At 36.8% G+C, this 17,710-nt stretch overlaps 1 protein-coding gene across 2 annotated transcripts; it reads left to right on the forward strand.

Annotated features, from left to right (window-relative positions):
- Positions 1-8,333: 8,333 nt before the first annotated feature.
- On the forward strand, positions 8,334-12,938 carry LOC131242451 (uncharacterized). 2 transcript variants are annotated; one of them, XM_058241089.1, is made up of 6 exons: positions 8,334-8,754; positions 9,023-9,262; positions 10,992-11,083; positions 11,660-11,720; positions 11,814-11,932; positions 12,487-12,938. In XM_058241089.1, the coding sequence occupies exons 1-6, from the start codon at positions 8,727-8,729 to the stop codon at positions 12,601-12,603; spliced, it is 657 nt and encodes a 218-aa protein (XP_058097072.1). In that variant the 5' UTR covers positions 8,334-8,726; the 3' UTR covers positions 12,604-12,938. The 2 variants fall into 2 exon arrangements, 1 of the variants encoding a protein (XP_058097072.1); XR_009169637.1 differs by lacking the exons at positions 8,334-8,754; positions 9,023-9,262; positions 11,660-11,720; positions 12,487-12,938 and having other exon boundaries at positions 10,372-11,083; positions 11,814-12,197.
- Positions 12,939-17,710: the final 4,772 nt, after the last annotated feature.

Genomic DNA, 17,710 nt, shown 5'->3' on the forward strand with positions numbered 1-17,710 from the left:
GCCTGTTTCAACCTCCCGTCCTCCCTCACCCTTGGCCCGAGATCTCCCTGTCAGTGATACTGGCTTTTCTCCTCAGCAGTTGCCAATCAGTCCTATCCAACCGCAGCCCTCGCCGACCACGCAGCAGCAACACCACCTTACCCACAATGTTGAACACGCTGATCATCTCCTCTGTTTGGGGATTACAGCCGCTGCAGTCTGGTTGCATTTCTCGTGGATCTTTGATGTTCCATTCATCCCCAAGCAGTCCATCCCCAAGCGTCCACCTCATCTCGTCTCAAGGTGTTACTTGGTCTGACCCCCTCCTTCATCTACTGGGAGCTTTGGTTGAGCCGCAATGCTGCTCGCTTTGAAGGTGTTAAGATGTCTGCTTGCAAGATCATTACCTGAGTTTCCAGATGGCTACAGGAAGTTGGAAACCCGATGCCTGACAATGAATCCCATTCCCTCAAGATTTCTGCTATCATTCATGCTCTTCGCGTCTAGGGTGATTCCAGGTGTTAAACCCCTGTTAGACAAGTGGCTCAGACCTAGCCGGCACCGGATCAAGTTAAATGTTGACGGATCTTCCCGAGGGAACCCAGGTGAGAGCGGTGGTGATGGAGTTTGCAGGGACGCTCAGGGCTGGTTGATTTTTGCTTTTCATAGGTATTACGGCCTCGCCTCGAACACGATTGCGAAGGCCCTATGCAATGCTTGATGGTATAGTCTTATGCAGCAAGCTGGGCTTCTCGAACATCAATGTTGAATCTGATTCAAAGCTTGTTGTGGAGGCAGCTTCCAATCATTTGGCTCATTGCCCCTGGAACATATGGTATAGGATGGGGGCCATCCACCATATCAGCCGATCCCTCACAATCTCTTTCAGGCATATTTTCGTGAGGGCAATTTTGTGGTTGATGCTCTGGCTAGGATGACTAGTGAAGGGTGTGGGAACAAGCTCTATAGATCCCGGTCCGAATTGCCAAGAAGTGTAAGGGGCTCCTTGGTTCTCAACCAAGCGGGCCTGGGTATCCTGTGCGTTTGATCCCATTGGCTTGGGTGGGTAGGGGCTGACATCTTTACCCGGGCTTCTTCCCCTGGTTTGTCTTGGTTCGCTCCTGGGGATGGCTTGTTCTTAGGTCTAAGGGTGTCCTTGTATACAATAGCAAGGCCCAAATCTTTTTGTTGGGGCTCGCCCGAATGGATGTACATCTTTTTCATTTAAAAAAAAAGATATTAACAAAAAGACACATTGCCACAACTAAGAAGGGAAGAGAGATGATTTTGGAAAGCTTAGATCTAGTAAGTTTATTATCCATTTTTTCATTAATTTTTATGCATAAAATATAATTTGACTCGATCTATACAATAAACGGTGTAGATTAGCCACACATTCATTGCAATGATTTGTGGGTATATACGATGCAAAGATGATGAAAGTCTAAAATTTAATGTGAAATTTTTTATTATAAAGATTGATTGGTATACATTTGGTCAAATAAGATTAAATCTGCACTGATCATACGATCCATAATGCCAAAATATACAAGGGCCATAACTTCCAAATCAATTTGACTATCGGATGGGCTACACTAATCAGATCTGAAAGTGTTTAATAAGGAAAGCTCAGATTTCTGTGCAATTATTGGTATCACTTGGCGTAGAAGGTCGAGATAGGCCATCGGTGTATGTGTGATTAGATCCACACCATTTATCCAGTGTGTAAAGTCAAAATATGCAAAGATTTCAAAAATCTAGATAATCCAATCATCCGATGGGTCACCCTGATCAATCATTTGCCATTCAATTTCAGAATCTTAAAAAGAAAATCTAAATTTTGATAATTGAATTTAATAAATATATTATATATGGAATTTCAATTATTCGGTCATTTAGGGTTTGCCCAACTAGGATGTTAATCAAAGGTGGGCCCCATTGTGTAATATAACTAGATGAATAACGATCTCGTGGATATAATTAATAAGATTTCTGAATTCAAACCAGCTTGATTACATTATGGATTCTATACTGCTAGACTCAAGTGAGTAACCTAACGTGCCTCATGATTCATCGAAATTAAAATAAATTGTTTATGATGGTTCGTTTGATTGTACTTATTTGAGTGTTTTATTATGATGTTGTATGCTACAGGAAATCACATGCTAATATGTGCCAAGTGCATGAATTATAATAATTGTACATTAAATTCATATATGAATGTTCTAATCAAGATAAGTAATTATGGTAGTTATGAAAATGATGCGTTCATACATCATCCATCATTTATTGCATTTGCATAATGCATTGTCGATCCTATGGGGTATCCTTGAAAGAAATGTTGATCCCCGTAGAGAGTTACTAGATGCGGGCTATGCCCAAGCCTACCAAAAGGTGGAAGCCTACACAACGGCTAGATGTGGGTTGACAATCTCTAACCCGAACAGATGGACGATCCCATCTGATGCATTCATACATTATTTGCATCCATATCATTGTGCATAATCTATTTTCATTATATTTTAATTTCAATAAGCATGAACCATGCTAGGTTTTCTCACTAAGCCCGGCCAACTTACGTTTTTATTGATGGAAAAATCATACAGATAAGTAATTAGCTAATGATTTAACGTAGGAACCAAAAGTTGTGATTGAACTGGCGTACGATGCACGTGAGATGTGGTCATACCTATTAGAAGAGGAACTGACTGCATTTAGATCATTTATAATTATTTAATTAGAATTTTATTTGTTAGAATGATCTGATTTATATATAATAAATGATGGTATTAGTTGTAGGATTTTAAGTATTTGATTGACCTTAATTAATTCAATTGTTCTATGTCTGTAGCAAGTATTCATTGGTAAACTGTATTGATTAATGAATGATGCCTAATTTATGCCGATTGAATATTTATAGATGTTGAGAATGGACGGATATTGGTGCTTAAAATCATTTTTTTATATGAATGATTGTGAATGGGCTTAGTTGGAATGTAAAAATGAATATTACTTTTACCTCTAAATAATTGTATAATGAAATGAAGTTAATACACTGTGTATGAGTTATGACTCGAAACTTGGGTCTGGTGTACACTCCGTACTCAAATTTCGAGGCGTGGCACCCTGTGACAACTAAGAATGGGAGAGGGAGGATTTTGGAGAGCATAGATTCAGTAAGCTTATTGTCCATCTGAATTGTTATAGAAAATGCAGCAATTTGTGATAATCAGAAAAATGTAACATTGTTAAAATGTATCACATTTGGAAATACACAATGGTATTAGTGTCCCATGACTAACCACATGATATTTAGTCCAGTTTCTTATTCAGACCAATCTTTTGAATATTGTGGATGGGGTTCTTATTAAACAATCTTGTGAATTTTTTATTTGGAATGTCTATTAGGTGCAAAAGATTATTTAATACTGTTTTTCTTGTTTTAAAAAAGAAATTTTAGCGATGGACCAAATCCCTCACTAATTTCTGAACAAGTCGAAAATCAATAGCGGATTTCAAGTTCGTTGCTGATCTTATATCTATCACCAAATTTTAGATCTAAGGATTTTTTTTGTAGTTCAGTGATGGATTTTAGTTTTTGTGATGGATGGAATCCATCATTTATTTGAGACGAATTGAAACCATCGTAGTTTTGCAATCGATTCCATTCGTCGTTTAATTTTTGCGACACTTAAAACTGCAATGGATGATACAATGGACAGTTAATTGCGTTTTATGATAGACCTAGTCCATCACAAATTTGCAATTTTGGCGTAGTGGTATAGACACAAAAATGGAGTCGATCCAAATTTCAAGTGGACCACACCACATGAAACAGTGGTAATTGATTGCCCATCATTAAAAAAAAAGTTTAAGATAAAGATGATATTTGTGTTTTTCCTTCCATTCAGATCCATATAACCTAATCAACGGGCCAGTTTAATGGCATATATACCTTTTGGTGGACCTTATAATGTTCTTAATGGTGGGCATTTAGTCACCAATATTTTGGGTGTGGTGTGGTGTGGTGTGGTGTAGTCCATCTAAGTTTTGGATTTGCTTCATTTTTTTGCCTCATGTGCTAAAATTAGCTGGTAAAATGGACATGTAGCATGAATCATATACAACACATACATCAAGGTGAACCCCAGTCACATTGTCACTGAAGTTGTGTTTCATAAGCCTCAACGAATTATGCTATCCAACCATGATGCAGTGCCAAAGAAAAAACACCATGTACATTGTATAAGAGATTCTTCATTAGAAGTCTCATCTCCTAATAATGCACATGCTTATTGGTTAATTAATGTCATTTCATTGGAGGACAGGTTGTTGTGCACAATCCACATCCTTAGTTCAACATCCCTGCTACATACCATACATGCCACTTGTATGATGGATTATAGAACCACACCCTGCTTTACTAAGGTGGCCCAATGAGCTGGCACATAGTTTTTAATGTGCACATGTAGTCAACTAAATTGTGGCTACAATACTGTAGAGGTTTCTCACCGTACATGTACCGTGGTACATCTAGTAGGATAAATAACAGAACCTCTGTAGATTTTTCATGGAAAATGAAAATCAAATGGAGCTTGCAATCATGATCTCAGATGAATGAATATATATATATATATATATATATATATATATATATATATATATATATATATATAGAGAGAGAGAGAGAGAGAGAGAGAGAGAGAGAGAGAGAGAGAGAGAGAGAGAGAGAGGTGATCAATGGATATATTTCTTTATATAGAATTTGGACCGTTCACTGATTTTTATTTTTACAGTTGTCAGGTGTCCACCGTTGGATGCCAATCCTCTGCAAAGTTAACGATCGCACCCAGGAAATGCTTTTTTCTACAGCTCTTGTTCATTTGGGTTTAAAAGTAATTAAATTTGTAGTAGTTATTCACTTACATGTAATTGGTATTCAACTCGATCTTTGGAGTCTTCTACTATCGTGTCTATACTATTCTACTCACATAACAATGAGTTCAACTATGATGATGAAATTTTCAAAAAAAAAAATAAAAAAATCAGGTTTATAAAATCATATGTAACTACACCAAATGAAACGCCAAAATGGCCAGTTTGCGACGGACATTGTCTGTCGCAAAAATCTCTTGGTTTAACGACAGATTTAATCCATCGCTAGTGGAAAAAGTCCGTCACTAAGCTTGTCTTTCTCGAATGCATGTAGTCCGAACTTCGCAGAATTTAGCGACGAACCAAAATCCGTCGCTAAAATCTGATTTACGACGGATTTTTGTCCGTCGTAACTAGGCGACGGACGAAATCCGTCGCGAATTTTGACTTGGTATCCGAAAATGAGACGGCAAATTCCTGCCCAAAATACCAAATGGCAAGCTTTTCAGTTGTTTTTGCGACGGATCATGGTCCGTCGAAAAGGACTATTGCCTCGACATATTTTTTTTTTCATTTTTTTTAGAATATGGTGGAAAATTAAATTTTTTTGTAGTCTAAAAATTGTTTTTTAATAGAATTTCAGTGGTTTAATTGTACATATTTGTTTCTAAGATTATTTTTTAACAATTGATTAAATACAAAAAGAAAATTTATTTATTTTTTATATTAAATGAGTGGAATTTTTACTTTTATTTTTTAATTTAAAACTAATATTTAAATGATCTGTAATATCACATGAAAAAGAATATTGGGAAATTTAAAAAATTTAACAATGTTTGAGAAAAAAAATTAGATTTTGAAAAAATAAAAATCGTGATTTAATAAAAATCTATTTTGTGAGGACAAAAAATAATATTTAATAAAGTTGATAATTTGAAAAAAAAAAAGCATTTGATTTTGAGAAAAAATAATATCCTGAAAAAGAAAATTAAAAAAATTTTAAACAATGTGAAAATTTTCACAATGTTGAAAAATGAAAATATTTTAAAAAAGAAAAATGAGAGTTTGAAATTTGAAAAAATTAAATAAAATTGCGAAGTTCAATAAAAATTGACAAGTTCAAATAAAATGCTTTTAAAAAAATGGAGAAGTGAAAAAGAATTGAAAATTTTATCAAAAAACAAACATTTTAAAAAGAAAAATAAATAAGTTGAAAAATTGTGATTTTTAAAAATAATTGAAAATGTTCAAAATTCGAAATTAAAAGAAAAAATTATTTATAAAAACACTAAGATTTTGAGAAAATATGTATAATTTTTAAAAAAATTGAAAAGTTGAAAACAACATGATGCTTTTGAAGAAAAAAAATTGGCATTTTGGAATTTTTGGGAAAAAAATAAAAAAATTGTGAAAATTTAAGATATTTTGAAAATAAAAATTCAGAATTTGTATTTTAATTTATTTTTTGAAATATTTTATAATAAAAATGATATTTTGTTAAAAGTTTTCAAAGAAAAATTAAGAGTAAAAAAATATACATTTTGAAAAAAAAAATGTAATTTTTAAATGGAAATTGAAATTTATCTATGAAAAAAAATATTTTTTAATAAATTATTAGGCACATCCACTAATTGAACATTTAACCATTTTTGGACAATAAATTAGTCCAGGTTGAAGAGTAAATAACTTCATATGTTTAAATCAAATTTCACTCAAATTGTTGATCAATCTTGTATTCCTAATACCTTTCTCACATGTAGTTAGCTTGATTGGGACGAGTAACTAGTCAAATTGAGGGTATTGATCAATAAAATAGAGTGAATGGACTATACATAAAAAATGTGCTAAATATTATTGTCAAAATTGTGACCCAACTTATTGACCTCGCGAGAACCTACGAATTGATGTTAATAAGTTTTGTGGGGTTCATCATGATGTGTGTCGAACATCAACACTGTGCATTTAATGTGTCCTCTTTAGGTTATGAGATATCTCAAAAATCATCCGTAAACGAAACTCAAGTGGGCCATACCATCTAAAACCATGTCAAGACATCTTAAAAAATATAAAAGCACTTGGTGGGGCCCACATGAGTTTTGGATGCGGCTAAAACTTGGTATGACCCCTCATCCAAGTGGGACACACATAATGAGTGGGTTGGATATATGAATCATATTAAGGCAAACCCAATATATGATTATGAATGTTTTAAGGAAACCCCTCTGCAGTTAGGTGAGTTAGTCATTACCCTTACCAAAGTAAGCTCTATGAGGTCCACTATTATTTATTTATTTTATCCATGTTAATAGATAATTTGAAGTCTAAAGAACAAAAATGAAGCATATCCAAAGCTCAAGTGGACTACACCACAGGAAATAGTGTGATTGAACCTCTACCATTGAAAAATTCTTCGAGGCCATAGAAGTTTTGGATCAAGCTGATGTTTGTGTTTTCTCTTCATTCATATATATTTGATGCTATGAATAGGTTGGATGGCAAATAACGTTACTGTACGCCCAAGGAAGGTATCAATGGTGAAATCATTATTCCACGTTGTTTCGTCTAGCATGGTCTACTTGAGTTTTGGATTTTCTGAAAATTTGGAATCAACCTGCGCTGTTCATCCATTTTTTGAGATAATTTCAGAGAATTATTCAAAAAATGAATCATATCCAAAGATTAAATGGACCGCACCACAAATACCAACAGAGGTGATGATTTTCACCATTAAAAAATTTGTAGGGCCCACCACAATGTTTATTTTCCATCCAACCTGTTCATAAGGTCACAAAGACCTGGATGAAGAGGAAAAACAAATTTCATATTGATCCAAAACTCCAGTGACACCCAAAAGGATTTCAATGGTAGACTTTCAATCCCCCACATGCTTTCGTTCGTGCGGTCCACTTGATAGTTAGATCTGTCTTATTTTTTGTCTCAAGCCTTATGACGAGCTCACCATATGGATGGATCGGTTTAGATATAACACATACCTCGTGATAGGACCCACTGAACTTGCTGACGTCACCCAGCCCCCTTTCTAAGGGGGTGAATTGGCTACTGACCAGTTGAGTAGGGAGACTGCTACCGAAGTGAGGTCACCAAGTTCTGTGGGCCCTACCATGATGTGTGTTTTGTATCCACGCCGTCCATCCATCTGGAGTGATCATTTTAGGGTAAGATCCAAAGAATGAGTCACATCCAAAGCTCCAGTAGACCCACCAGAGAAAATAGTGGGAGAGTGACACCACCGTTAAAAACTTAAAAAGTTTTGACGACTGGTTAGGGCGCCGGCCCTAATCAACCCCTCGCATCCGTCTCTCTCTCTCTCCCTCTGCGCCTCTCCCTCTCCCTCTCCCTCTTCCTCCATCTCTCCTTCTCTCTCTCTCTCCCTCTCCCTCCATCTCTCATTCTCTCTCTCTCTCTCTCTCTCTCTCTCTCTCTCTCTCTCTCTGTCCCTGAGTTTAGAGAAGTCGCTCCCTCTCTCTCTCTCTCTCTCTCTCTCTCTCTCTGTGCCTGAGTTTAGAGAAGTCGCTGGATCTAAGATTGTTGTGGGTGAAAGTAATTGCAGTGGCGAATCTGTGTTGCTGTTTCCTGTCAGCAATAGTAGCAGGGATGCCTGGTGGTGTGCTCACAAGGGTTCCGATGGATATGGGCTTCAGCAAAGGTGGCTATGGCTGAAGAAAATGCAGCTGGCAAGATTGTGGGCTGCGAATGGGATCTCAGAGATGGAAATGATGGCGGATCTGAGTGTTGGTCTAGCAGAGCAGTGTCTGAGACAGGGTTTTGCCGGATTTGCAGGTGACGGCTGGTGTGGCTGCGGTGGTGATGTGGCAACGTGGTGGTGCTTGTGATGAGAATGATGGAGATGAATGGTGTGGATCAAAGGCCCCAAATCGGGTGCTTTAATACCTTGGCACACCTAATTCCTTTTTTGAATGTTTTCTAATATGGAAAATCCTCTTCGTTGTCAGGCATTCTGACTCAAAATTGCAGGCTACTTTCATTTGCTTTGCATTACTAACTGTTGCTGGAGAGTCTATAAAATTAGTCGAAGCTGATATTAGTTTGTGCTTGCAACTGTTCCTAAGGATATTTTATTTTGTACTCTAGGTTGCTGTGTATTTGCCTTTCTTTTGTTAATCTTATGCATATATTGTATCTTCAGGCCACGGGGGTGCTCGAGCTGCAGAGCATGTTAAACAACATTATCTTACGCCACACATGCATGAAAGTGGTGGTATGGATACAGAGAATAGCACTTTACCAAGCATGATTTTTCTCAAGCAAGGTAGGAGTAGCCGCCATGTGGACCAGTCACTCCACCGTCTCTCAAGTTCAAGGTTGAAGCAGCAAGGTGCACCACCTTCTCCAACATGTATTTATGGTCCAATCCATGAATTTTCAGGTCACCCTCATGCTAAAGTTGTGTTGATATGCTCCATTGAATTGAACTGCAATAATACCAATTTAATAAGATAGCCCCAGTCAGCTCTGTTCATGATGAGGGACTAGCCCCCAAATTGCAACTACTATCGAGTCCAACATGAAATGCACAAAATTGAAATTTTGATTGTCATTACAAGTTAAAAAAGGCACTACCCCACTTCAATAATTTACTCTGATAATGAATTGAATGAATTATAATTCAATTCAATCAAGTGGTGGTCACTAATCACTATGTTTTAGTCATTCCTAAATATGATAAAATCATCTCTGATCTGGTCAATATACTGTTGAACCAAAGAGCAGGGAAACAAACTTTAGATATCCACAAGGACATCTTGCCTTAAAGATGAAAAGGAAGGCATCAGCAGCTCATATTGGTTGAAATAATTGCACCCAGCCAACGGATGCATTACACGGGTTCCCAACTGAAAACGGGTGAAAACATGTGCAGCACGCCGGCACCTGATTCAGTGTGCATGCCCATGAAGTACCAAACCAAATCAGACCTCTAACATGAATATCAAGAGTCTTGGATAGTCTGGCAAGATATGACCATCCATGCTCGTTCACTTAGCAGTGGGCATGTGACAGAGATTATTATTATTATTATTATTCAATCTAGCAGTGTACATATGACAGAGGTTGAGGTATGGTCCATCCATACTCATTCACATAGCAGTGTACATGTTTAATTTTTTCAAAGGTGACAACTTTATTAAAAATCAAAGGGTGAAGACAAGGACTCAACAACCCACAGCTAAACAAGAGCAGACAAATAAGAATCAAGATACAATGGGGGCAAGAAACAAAATGCTTGTGCAACTCTCTCCCTCCCCCATCATCCACTGTCTATTTCAATCTCTCTTAGGTGCATTGATTTATTTTTATTTTTTTGTTGCCCACAATGGATGGCCCAACCAAATCATAAATGATAAGTCTACTGCAACTGAAAGCCACCATTGCGGTATACGCAGGTGGTCTGTCTGTAGAGTGGAGCCATCCAAATCTATTAGATATTTTGGGACATGGTCTAACCACATTGGGCAGAACAAAATCAGTGTTCCAAATCACTGAATGATGGCCAATATTTGACCAATCTGGTGACCCAGATTATCTGTACTGTTCGATTTTTGCATACATGGTCCATTCACAGTGGGCAGACTAGATCAATGTTTTGAGTCACTAAATGATAGCCCTGGTCAATTTGGTGGCCCAGGTCAGATCAATCTGGTTCACTGAATAATGGTCCAGATCATTCTAGTGGCCCAGATTGTCTGATCTGTTCGATTTTGCAGATATGGTCCATCACAGTGGGCACATTACATCAATCTTTTCTACCACTGACCGATGGCCCTAACTTGTACAAAAAGTGATTACCCAGATTGTTTGATCTATAAAATTTGTGGACATGGTCCATCGACAGTGGCACATCAGATCATTGTTCTAGTTCACTGAATGATGGCCCTGAATTGTACAAAGGCGGTGACTTATTGTCAGGTCTGTGACAATTTAAACAGTCCAAATCACCACCTGTATTTGAAACTGAAAATTTTAGTTTGAACAAATCAGCTATAGGTATCATTCATTTTTCCCCATTACACTTGTATATGCTTGACTTAATGTTCCATTTGATATTCATTTTACAGATTGGCATTGAGATTGTATTTGTTTGCTTACTGTGTCTGCAGCTGATGCATACAACCACACAGACTCCGAATTTCTCAAGTCAGAAAACAATCAAAACAGAGATGCTGGCTCAACGGCCTCCACTGCTGTTCTTGTAGGTGATCGTTTGCTTGTTGCAAATGTTAGTATACTAGTATCTGACCGGATTTATCAAATCCCCATCATGATTACTCCATTATGTTTAATACGGAAAATTCTTGTTCATTGGAGGGCAATGTTAGTTTATTTTTGACTTGTTTTTCCAATACATGTTTGCTTATCTATGAGCTGGAACCTGCATTGAAGAGTTTGGCATGATGTTAATCCCAGGAGCTTTGCTTGGTTCACATGAATTACATGTGACCACAAATACAAGTATGTTGTATTCCCATATAAGTATATAAAATAAGTAGGCATGCTGTCTTATTAGTCAAGACATGTTTGCTGTCAATGCACATGTTAATACTCTCCTTGGTTTTACTCTTTATGTTTTTCTTCTTTTTCTAATTTTTTTTTCTTTTCTTTTGTGTGCGCGCGCGCGCTTCATGTGTATTAGTTTTCAATTGCATTGAATTTCTACTTCTATTTTGACAGATAAATCTCAAGCGTGCTCGAGATATTGTGAAATCACACATTCTACACTCAACTGTTCGTTTTCAATTGCATTGAATTTCTACTTCTATTTTGGCAGATAAATCTCAAGCGTGCTCGAGATCTTGTGAAATCACACATTCTACACTCAACTGTTCCTGGTGCAGTTTATATTATAAAGTGTCATTGCTTTACTGATTAGCATTCTACTTTATGGAAGCTAATCCAATAGATTGTATGTATTATTGCTACAGGATATGCGGATTGCAACAAGGAAGGAAACATTTTATCTTGCGAAAGATTCTTAAAACCGTGGATCCATTTTGGTGTATCCCTGGAGGAAATGATTGGTGGGGAGAGTTCCAGTCATATGGTATTTGTCTCACATTTTCTAGCATATGTTGGATACTATTTGTCTGAGTTCTTGGGCATTGTTATGTTACTAGTGATAACACATGCCTCAATGGTTGGTAAGTTACTGTCCATGCAGGACATGCATACCATGTCAAATGTGGGTCAATCAAAGCATTGAAAAAATGGGCCCCAACCATGAAGATTATGTCATTCAAATCAGGTCAGTGCACCATAGGGAAAACAGTGGACTGTTTAACTCGTATCTGCTGATGATCCAATTCAACATATTGTGGCTTGCCTGTGAGTGAACTCATCTAATTTTTATGCCAGGTGATCTTCTTGGCACACCTTTCATGGCTTCGATGTTGTACACACTTAACACCTGGCATGTGTCAAGGTTGATAGTACCATTCTGTTGATTGTGGGTGTATGTGATCGTTCCTTCTAATTTCTCAATGTTCAAACTAGATTGGGGGCTGAGAGTGGGATGATCTAGCTTGAATACATTTATATGCAAACCATTAACCACAACAACAATTCAGGTTCACTATTAATGCATTGTTTTCCAAACAGGTCAAGGATCTTCTAGAGTTATATGCAAAGGAGCATCATATTCTTGTCATGAATAAACCCCAACAACTGAGAGAGATGGAAATCTTTGTTTCATTCAACATACAGTCTGTGTTCTAATTACAGGTTGGTATTTGTTATAAAAGATTTCACAAATCAGACTGGCAATCGAACTCATGAGGTGGCTGGATTAGTCAATTGCCCTGAAATGGCCTGAAGCAGAGGTCTGTTCACCAGACATTCCAGAAAAATCGCAATTTGGTGAATCTGTTGAAATGGTGAAAAATGTATAGTGCAGTAGGAAAATGCTGAAAAGTTGGAAAAAGTCGATATTTAAAATGTAAACCAGTGCGGTGAGACTTGATGGGACGTGGGAAATTTTTGATATTTTTTTAGTTTATTATTAGAAGCCAAAATATGTGCATTTGTGGGTGAAGCCAACACCAAATATCTGGGACAAGGCTAAGCTGATGATAATCATCAGGACTGACCACATGTCCAAATTTGACTCATTGTGCTTGAAGCTCTAGCACTATCTTATTTATTTATTGCTTAATTGCAGCTGATTTACTTTGTTTTGCTTTATGGCTGCTACAGGATGATCCTGTTTGTGTTACTGCTCGAGGTGATGGCAAGATTCGTGTTACTGCTCAAGGTGATGGCAAGATTCTTATTACAAATCTATGGGTTGATGGCAAGATTCGTGTTACTGCTTTTGTTGCAATTATTAGTTCTCATTCTACAAAAAGAAAAAGTTGCGTGATAGTTTCAAATGAAGATATTGGGCTAACAGGTATGTGGATCTCAACTAGATAGGCAGTGCAGGTGGATCCTCTCCCGCCAAATAAATCCATTACATTTCCAGGTATGTGGATGTCGACCAGATAGGCAGTGCTAATGATTTCATTATTTATCTATTTATTTGAAACAAATATATGAATATAATTAGATTATTCCGACTCCTGATATTTGTGTAGGCCTTGGCATGCTTTCAGGAAGTCACCAATAGATATTGCCAAGAAAAGAAATCTGTATGTCTTGATTCACCCAACATCTTTCCATATCCATTGTTTTATAAAGTACAATTGTATTAGAAATTGCAGTCTTAATTGAGTATGGAGTCCTGATGTCACTTGTAATCATAATTTGGTTCAGACCAGAAATTAAATAGGAATTTGAGTCGTTAATGGAAATGTGCATCTAGATATTGCTTGCCTATAACATTGGACTTGCTCTTGTACAGACATTGTGCCGAATGTTTATCATTAATTCTGGCCCTGGTTTTAGGCTGTTGTGGAGCACAGTGAAGTCTTTTATCGATACAAAAACCACTTCAAAGATTCATGTACTCTCAATGAGGCTTTTCTTCTATTTGTATTTAATTAATTATTAGTCTTCTAGAAATACTGTGACGATGTGTCTAGCAGTAGTTTTTGACATGCTTCTCTAATTTGGAAGGGCAGGGTTCTCAGAGTTTGATGAATATGTTCCCATGGTAGACAAAAGCTATGGATTCAAGCTGGAAGAAAGAAGTGTCCCATCAAAAGCTCCCGTCTCCTAGAAGCATGCAAGTATATATTAGATTTCATTAGGGAGTTGTAGGCTTTTGCAAGTCAAAAGTTATATGTTGTTATATGAGGTATCATATTTAGTGGATTCCATTTATGTGCATGTATTTGTCATATGAGGTATCATATAATGCTTTGGCAGGGAGTTTGATTTTTAGTATGATTGAACTTTGTAGTTTGATGAATAGGATTCTTATCAAACAATCATGTAAATAGGATTTATTTTGTGAATAGAATTCTTATTAAACAATCGTATGAATTATTTTTTGAATGACTATCAGGTGTAAGATTCAAAAAATAAATAAATAAATAAAATCTGACAATATTTTTTTAATTTACAGATATTTTTGTGACGGACCAAATCCGTCGCTAATTTCCGAACAAGTGGAAAACAACGACGGATTTGGGTCAGTCGCTTCCCCATATTAGCGACGGACCTTATTCGTCGCTAATATTTTAATGACGAAATGAAATGTTTTCGAATTTTAGCGACGGACCTTATCCGTCGCATATCAAACGTCGTTTCAAAAGAAAAAACGACCCAGTAAACAGCAACGGACGAAATCCGTCCATTATTTGGTTTTACGACGAATTTGGTCCGTCGCAAATCCGCAATTTTGGTGTAGCAAATGTTGGACACACCCAAAAACTTCAAAATTCATTTGATGGCCAGCATTATATATAGTTTGATCGCACTTCATTTATGGGCATCCCACTTTCTCTATGTGAGTCCCACCATGATTACGTGATTTCCAAAAAAAATGAAACGGGTTTATAAAATCATATGTTGACTACATAGAAAATGATAGACAATTTTCCAAAAATTTCAAAATTCATTTGATGACTAGTAATGGCTGGATCGCACTTCATTTATAGGTGCCCCACTTTCTTTGTGTGAATCTCACTATGATGATGTGATTTCCAAAAAATGAATCGGGTTTATAAAATCATATGTTGACTACACCGTAGAAAAACAATGGACAATTGCCCAAAAATTTCAAAATTCATTTGATGACTAGTCATGGTTGGATCTCACTTCATTTATGGGCATCCCACTTTCTCTGTGTGAGTCCCACCATGACAATGTGATTTCTGAAAAAATGAATCGGGTTTATAAAATCATATATTGACTGCACCATACGATGGACAATTGGCCAAAATTTTCAAATTTTCATTTGATGGCCAGTGTTATTGTTGGATTGCACTTCATTTTTCAGCGTCTCACTTTCTGTGCAAGTCCCACCGTGATGATGGGATTCCCAAAAAATGAATCGGGTTTATAAAATCATATCCTGACCACACCAAAGAAAATGATGGACAATCGCTAAAAAACTTCAAAATTCATTTGATGGCCAGCGTTTTGGTTGGATCGCACTTCATTTTTAGGTGTCCTACTTTCCTTGTTACCATGATGAGGATTCCCAAAAAATGAATTGGATTTACAATATCATATGTGGACTACACCATAAAAAATTATGGACAATCACCCAAAAACTTCAAAATTCACTTGATGGTTAGCATTATTGTTGGATGGCACTTCATTTTTTGGTGTCCCATTTTCTATGTGCGAGTCCCACCGTGATGATGGGATTCCTAAGCAATGCATGGGTTTATAAAATCATATGCTGACTATATTATAGAAAACGATGGTCAATTGCCTGAAAACTTTAAAATTCATTCAATTGCCAATGTTATGGTTGGATCGCACTTCAATTTTTGTGTGAGTCCCACTGTGACGATGGGATTCCCAAGCAATACATGGGTTTATAAAATCATATGCTGACTATATTATAGAAAACAATGGACAACGCCCGAAAACTTTAAAATTTATTCGATGGCCAATGTTATGGTTGGATCGTGCTTCAAGTTTAGCGTCCTACTTTCTTTGTGTGAGTCCCACCGTGATGATGGGATTTCCAAGCAATACATGGGTTTATAAAATCATATGCTGACTATATTGAAGAAAACGATGGGCAATTGTCCAAAAACTTTAAAATTCATTCGATGGCCAATGTTATGGTTGGATCACACTTCAATTTTGGCATCCAACTTACTATGTGAGTCCCACCGTGATGATGGGATTACCAAGAAATACATGGGTTAATAAAATCATATGTTGACTATATTATAGAAAACTATGGACAATCGCCGGAAAACTTCAAAATTCATTCAATGGCCAATGTTATGGTTTGATCACATTTCAATTTTAGCATCCCACTTTCTTTGTGTGAGTCCCCACCATGATGATGGGATTCCCAAGCAATACATGGGTATATAAAATCATATGTTGACTATATTATAGAAAATGATGGACAATCACCCAAAAACTTCAAAAATTCATTCGATGGCCAATGTTATGGTTGGATCGCACTTCAATTTTGGCGTCCCACTTTCTTTGTGTGAGCCCGACCATGATGATAGGAATTGGGTTTATAAAATCATACGTGGAGTACACCGTAGAAAACGATAGATAATCGTAAGTTCAAAATTCATTTGATGGCCAACCACCTAACGGACTACCGTTCCACATGTCCGATCTGGAGCAGCGCACCACGTTAAGGTTAGATTCCATTTCCTTAACTGACAAAACACGTGGGTGGATTGTTAGTTGCATGATTAACTACCTAAACGGAACATGATAAGACAGAGCCATAGTAGAGCCATCTCTCTAGTAGACACGTGGCAGGTTGTTGCATCAGTAGGGTCCACCCCACATACTGGCACCAGAATAGATGGCTTATGTTTTATAAACAACACCCTGCAGAGACAATCCTATCCATTCCTTAATTCACGGTTTATACGACTGCACAACCTTTAACGGTTTTTCTTCTCTGCGTAACCATGATTTGGACCGTACATATAGAACACACGACAGAATAAAAGCTCATATGTGCACAAAAATGAGAATGTTGCTCTTAAAACTATTAAGTTCACACAGTTTGGCAACTAAGTTTTGTATGATGCTGATTTTTGTAGCTTCTCTTCGTTGCGGTGAATTATACCTGATTATCGGGTTAGATGAAAGGTAGATGCCATAGTGGCCCCACACACAAATCTATAGTTGGCATCTTGTTGTTGTTTAATTCAGACATGCGGCTATATGTGTAACTAATAACCCAATTTCAGTTATGTGTGTACAAATGAATAAGTGCCAGGCACATTAGATTTATATTTGACTAGAATCTAATCGAATCAATGCCTTGTAACCCCAAGCGCTAAGATAGATCGATGAAGACCAGATTGGTGAAGATGTCATGCATTCGGCTACCCATTGGCAAGGTGATTAGATGATTTGTGAATGAGAAGATTCATGGATTTTTTTTTTTGCCTTGAAAATAAAGACTTTTTTTTTTTATTTTTTTGCGATGGTGATGAATTGGTCATGTTTGTTAATAAAAGTGATGTAGGGATAGAAAACAGGGTGAAAATAAAAAAACAGAGAGAAAGATACGTGCTGATTTTATTAACTGAGATGCAAGTACAGTATAATCAGTAAATAAAATCAAGAAAGAATAAATCACCCACGACAATCAAGCTGACGAAATAGTTGTGGTGTTGACAGTCTTCCAAACCCGAATGTTCATGAGATGGCGTGAAAACTCTAAACCACCGTGGTGTTGGTCAGCAAGTTTTGACTGAAGAATTACTGAGTACTTGGG

Source organism: Magnolia sinica, chromosome 4 (assembly GCF_029962835.1).
Source record: "Magnolia sinica isolate HGM2019 chromosome 4, MsV1, whole genome shotgun sequence".
Classification (NCBI taxonomy): Eukaryota; Viridiplantae; Streptophyta; class Magnoliopsida; order Magnoliales; family Magnoliaceae; genus Magnolia; species Magnolia sinica.

Bases quoted from the DNA above. Each gene is read 5' to 3' on its own strand.
- LOC131242451 (XM_058241089.1), top strand. From the start codon at position 8,727: ATGGTGTGGATCAAAGGCCCCAAATCGG. The intron at 8,755-9,022 runs GTGCTTTAATAC...TTGTATCTTCAG, and splicing joins GATCAAAGGCCCCAAATCGG to GCCACGGGGGTGCTCGAGCT. The intron at 11,721-11,813 runs GTGCAGTTTATA...TTATTGCTACAG, and splicing joins TCTACACTCAACTGTTCCTG to GATATGCGGATTGCAACAAG.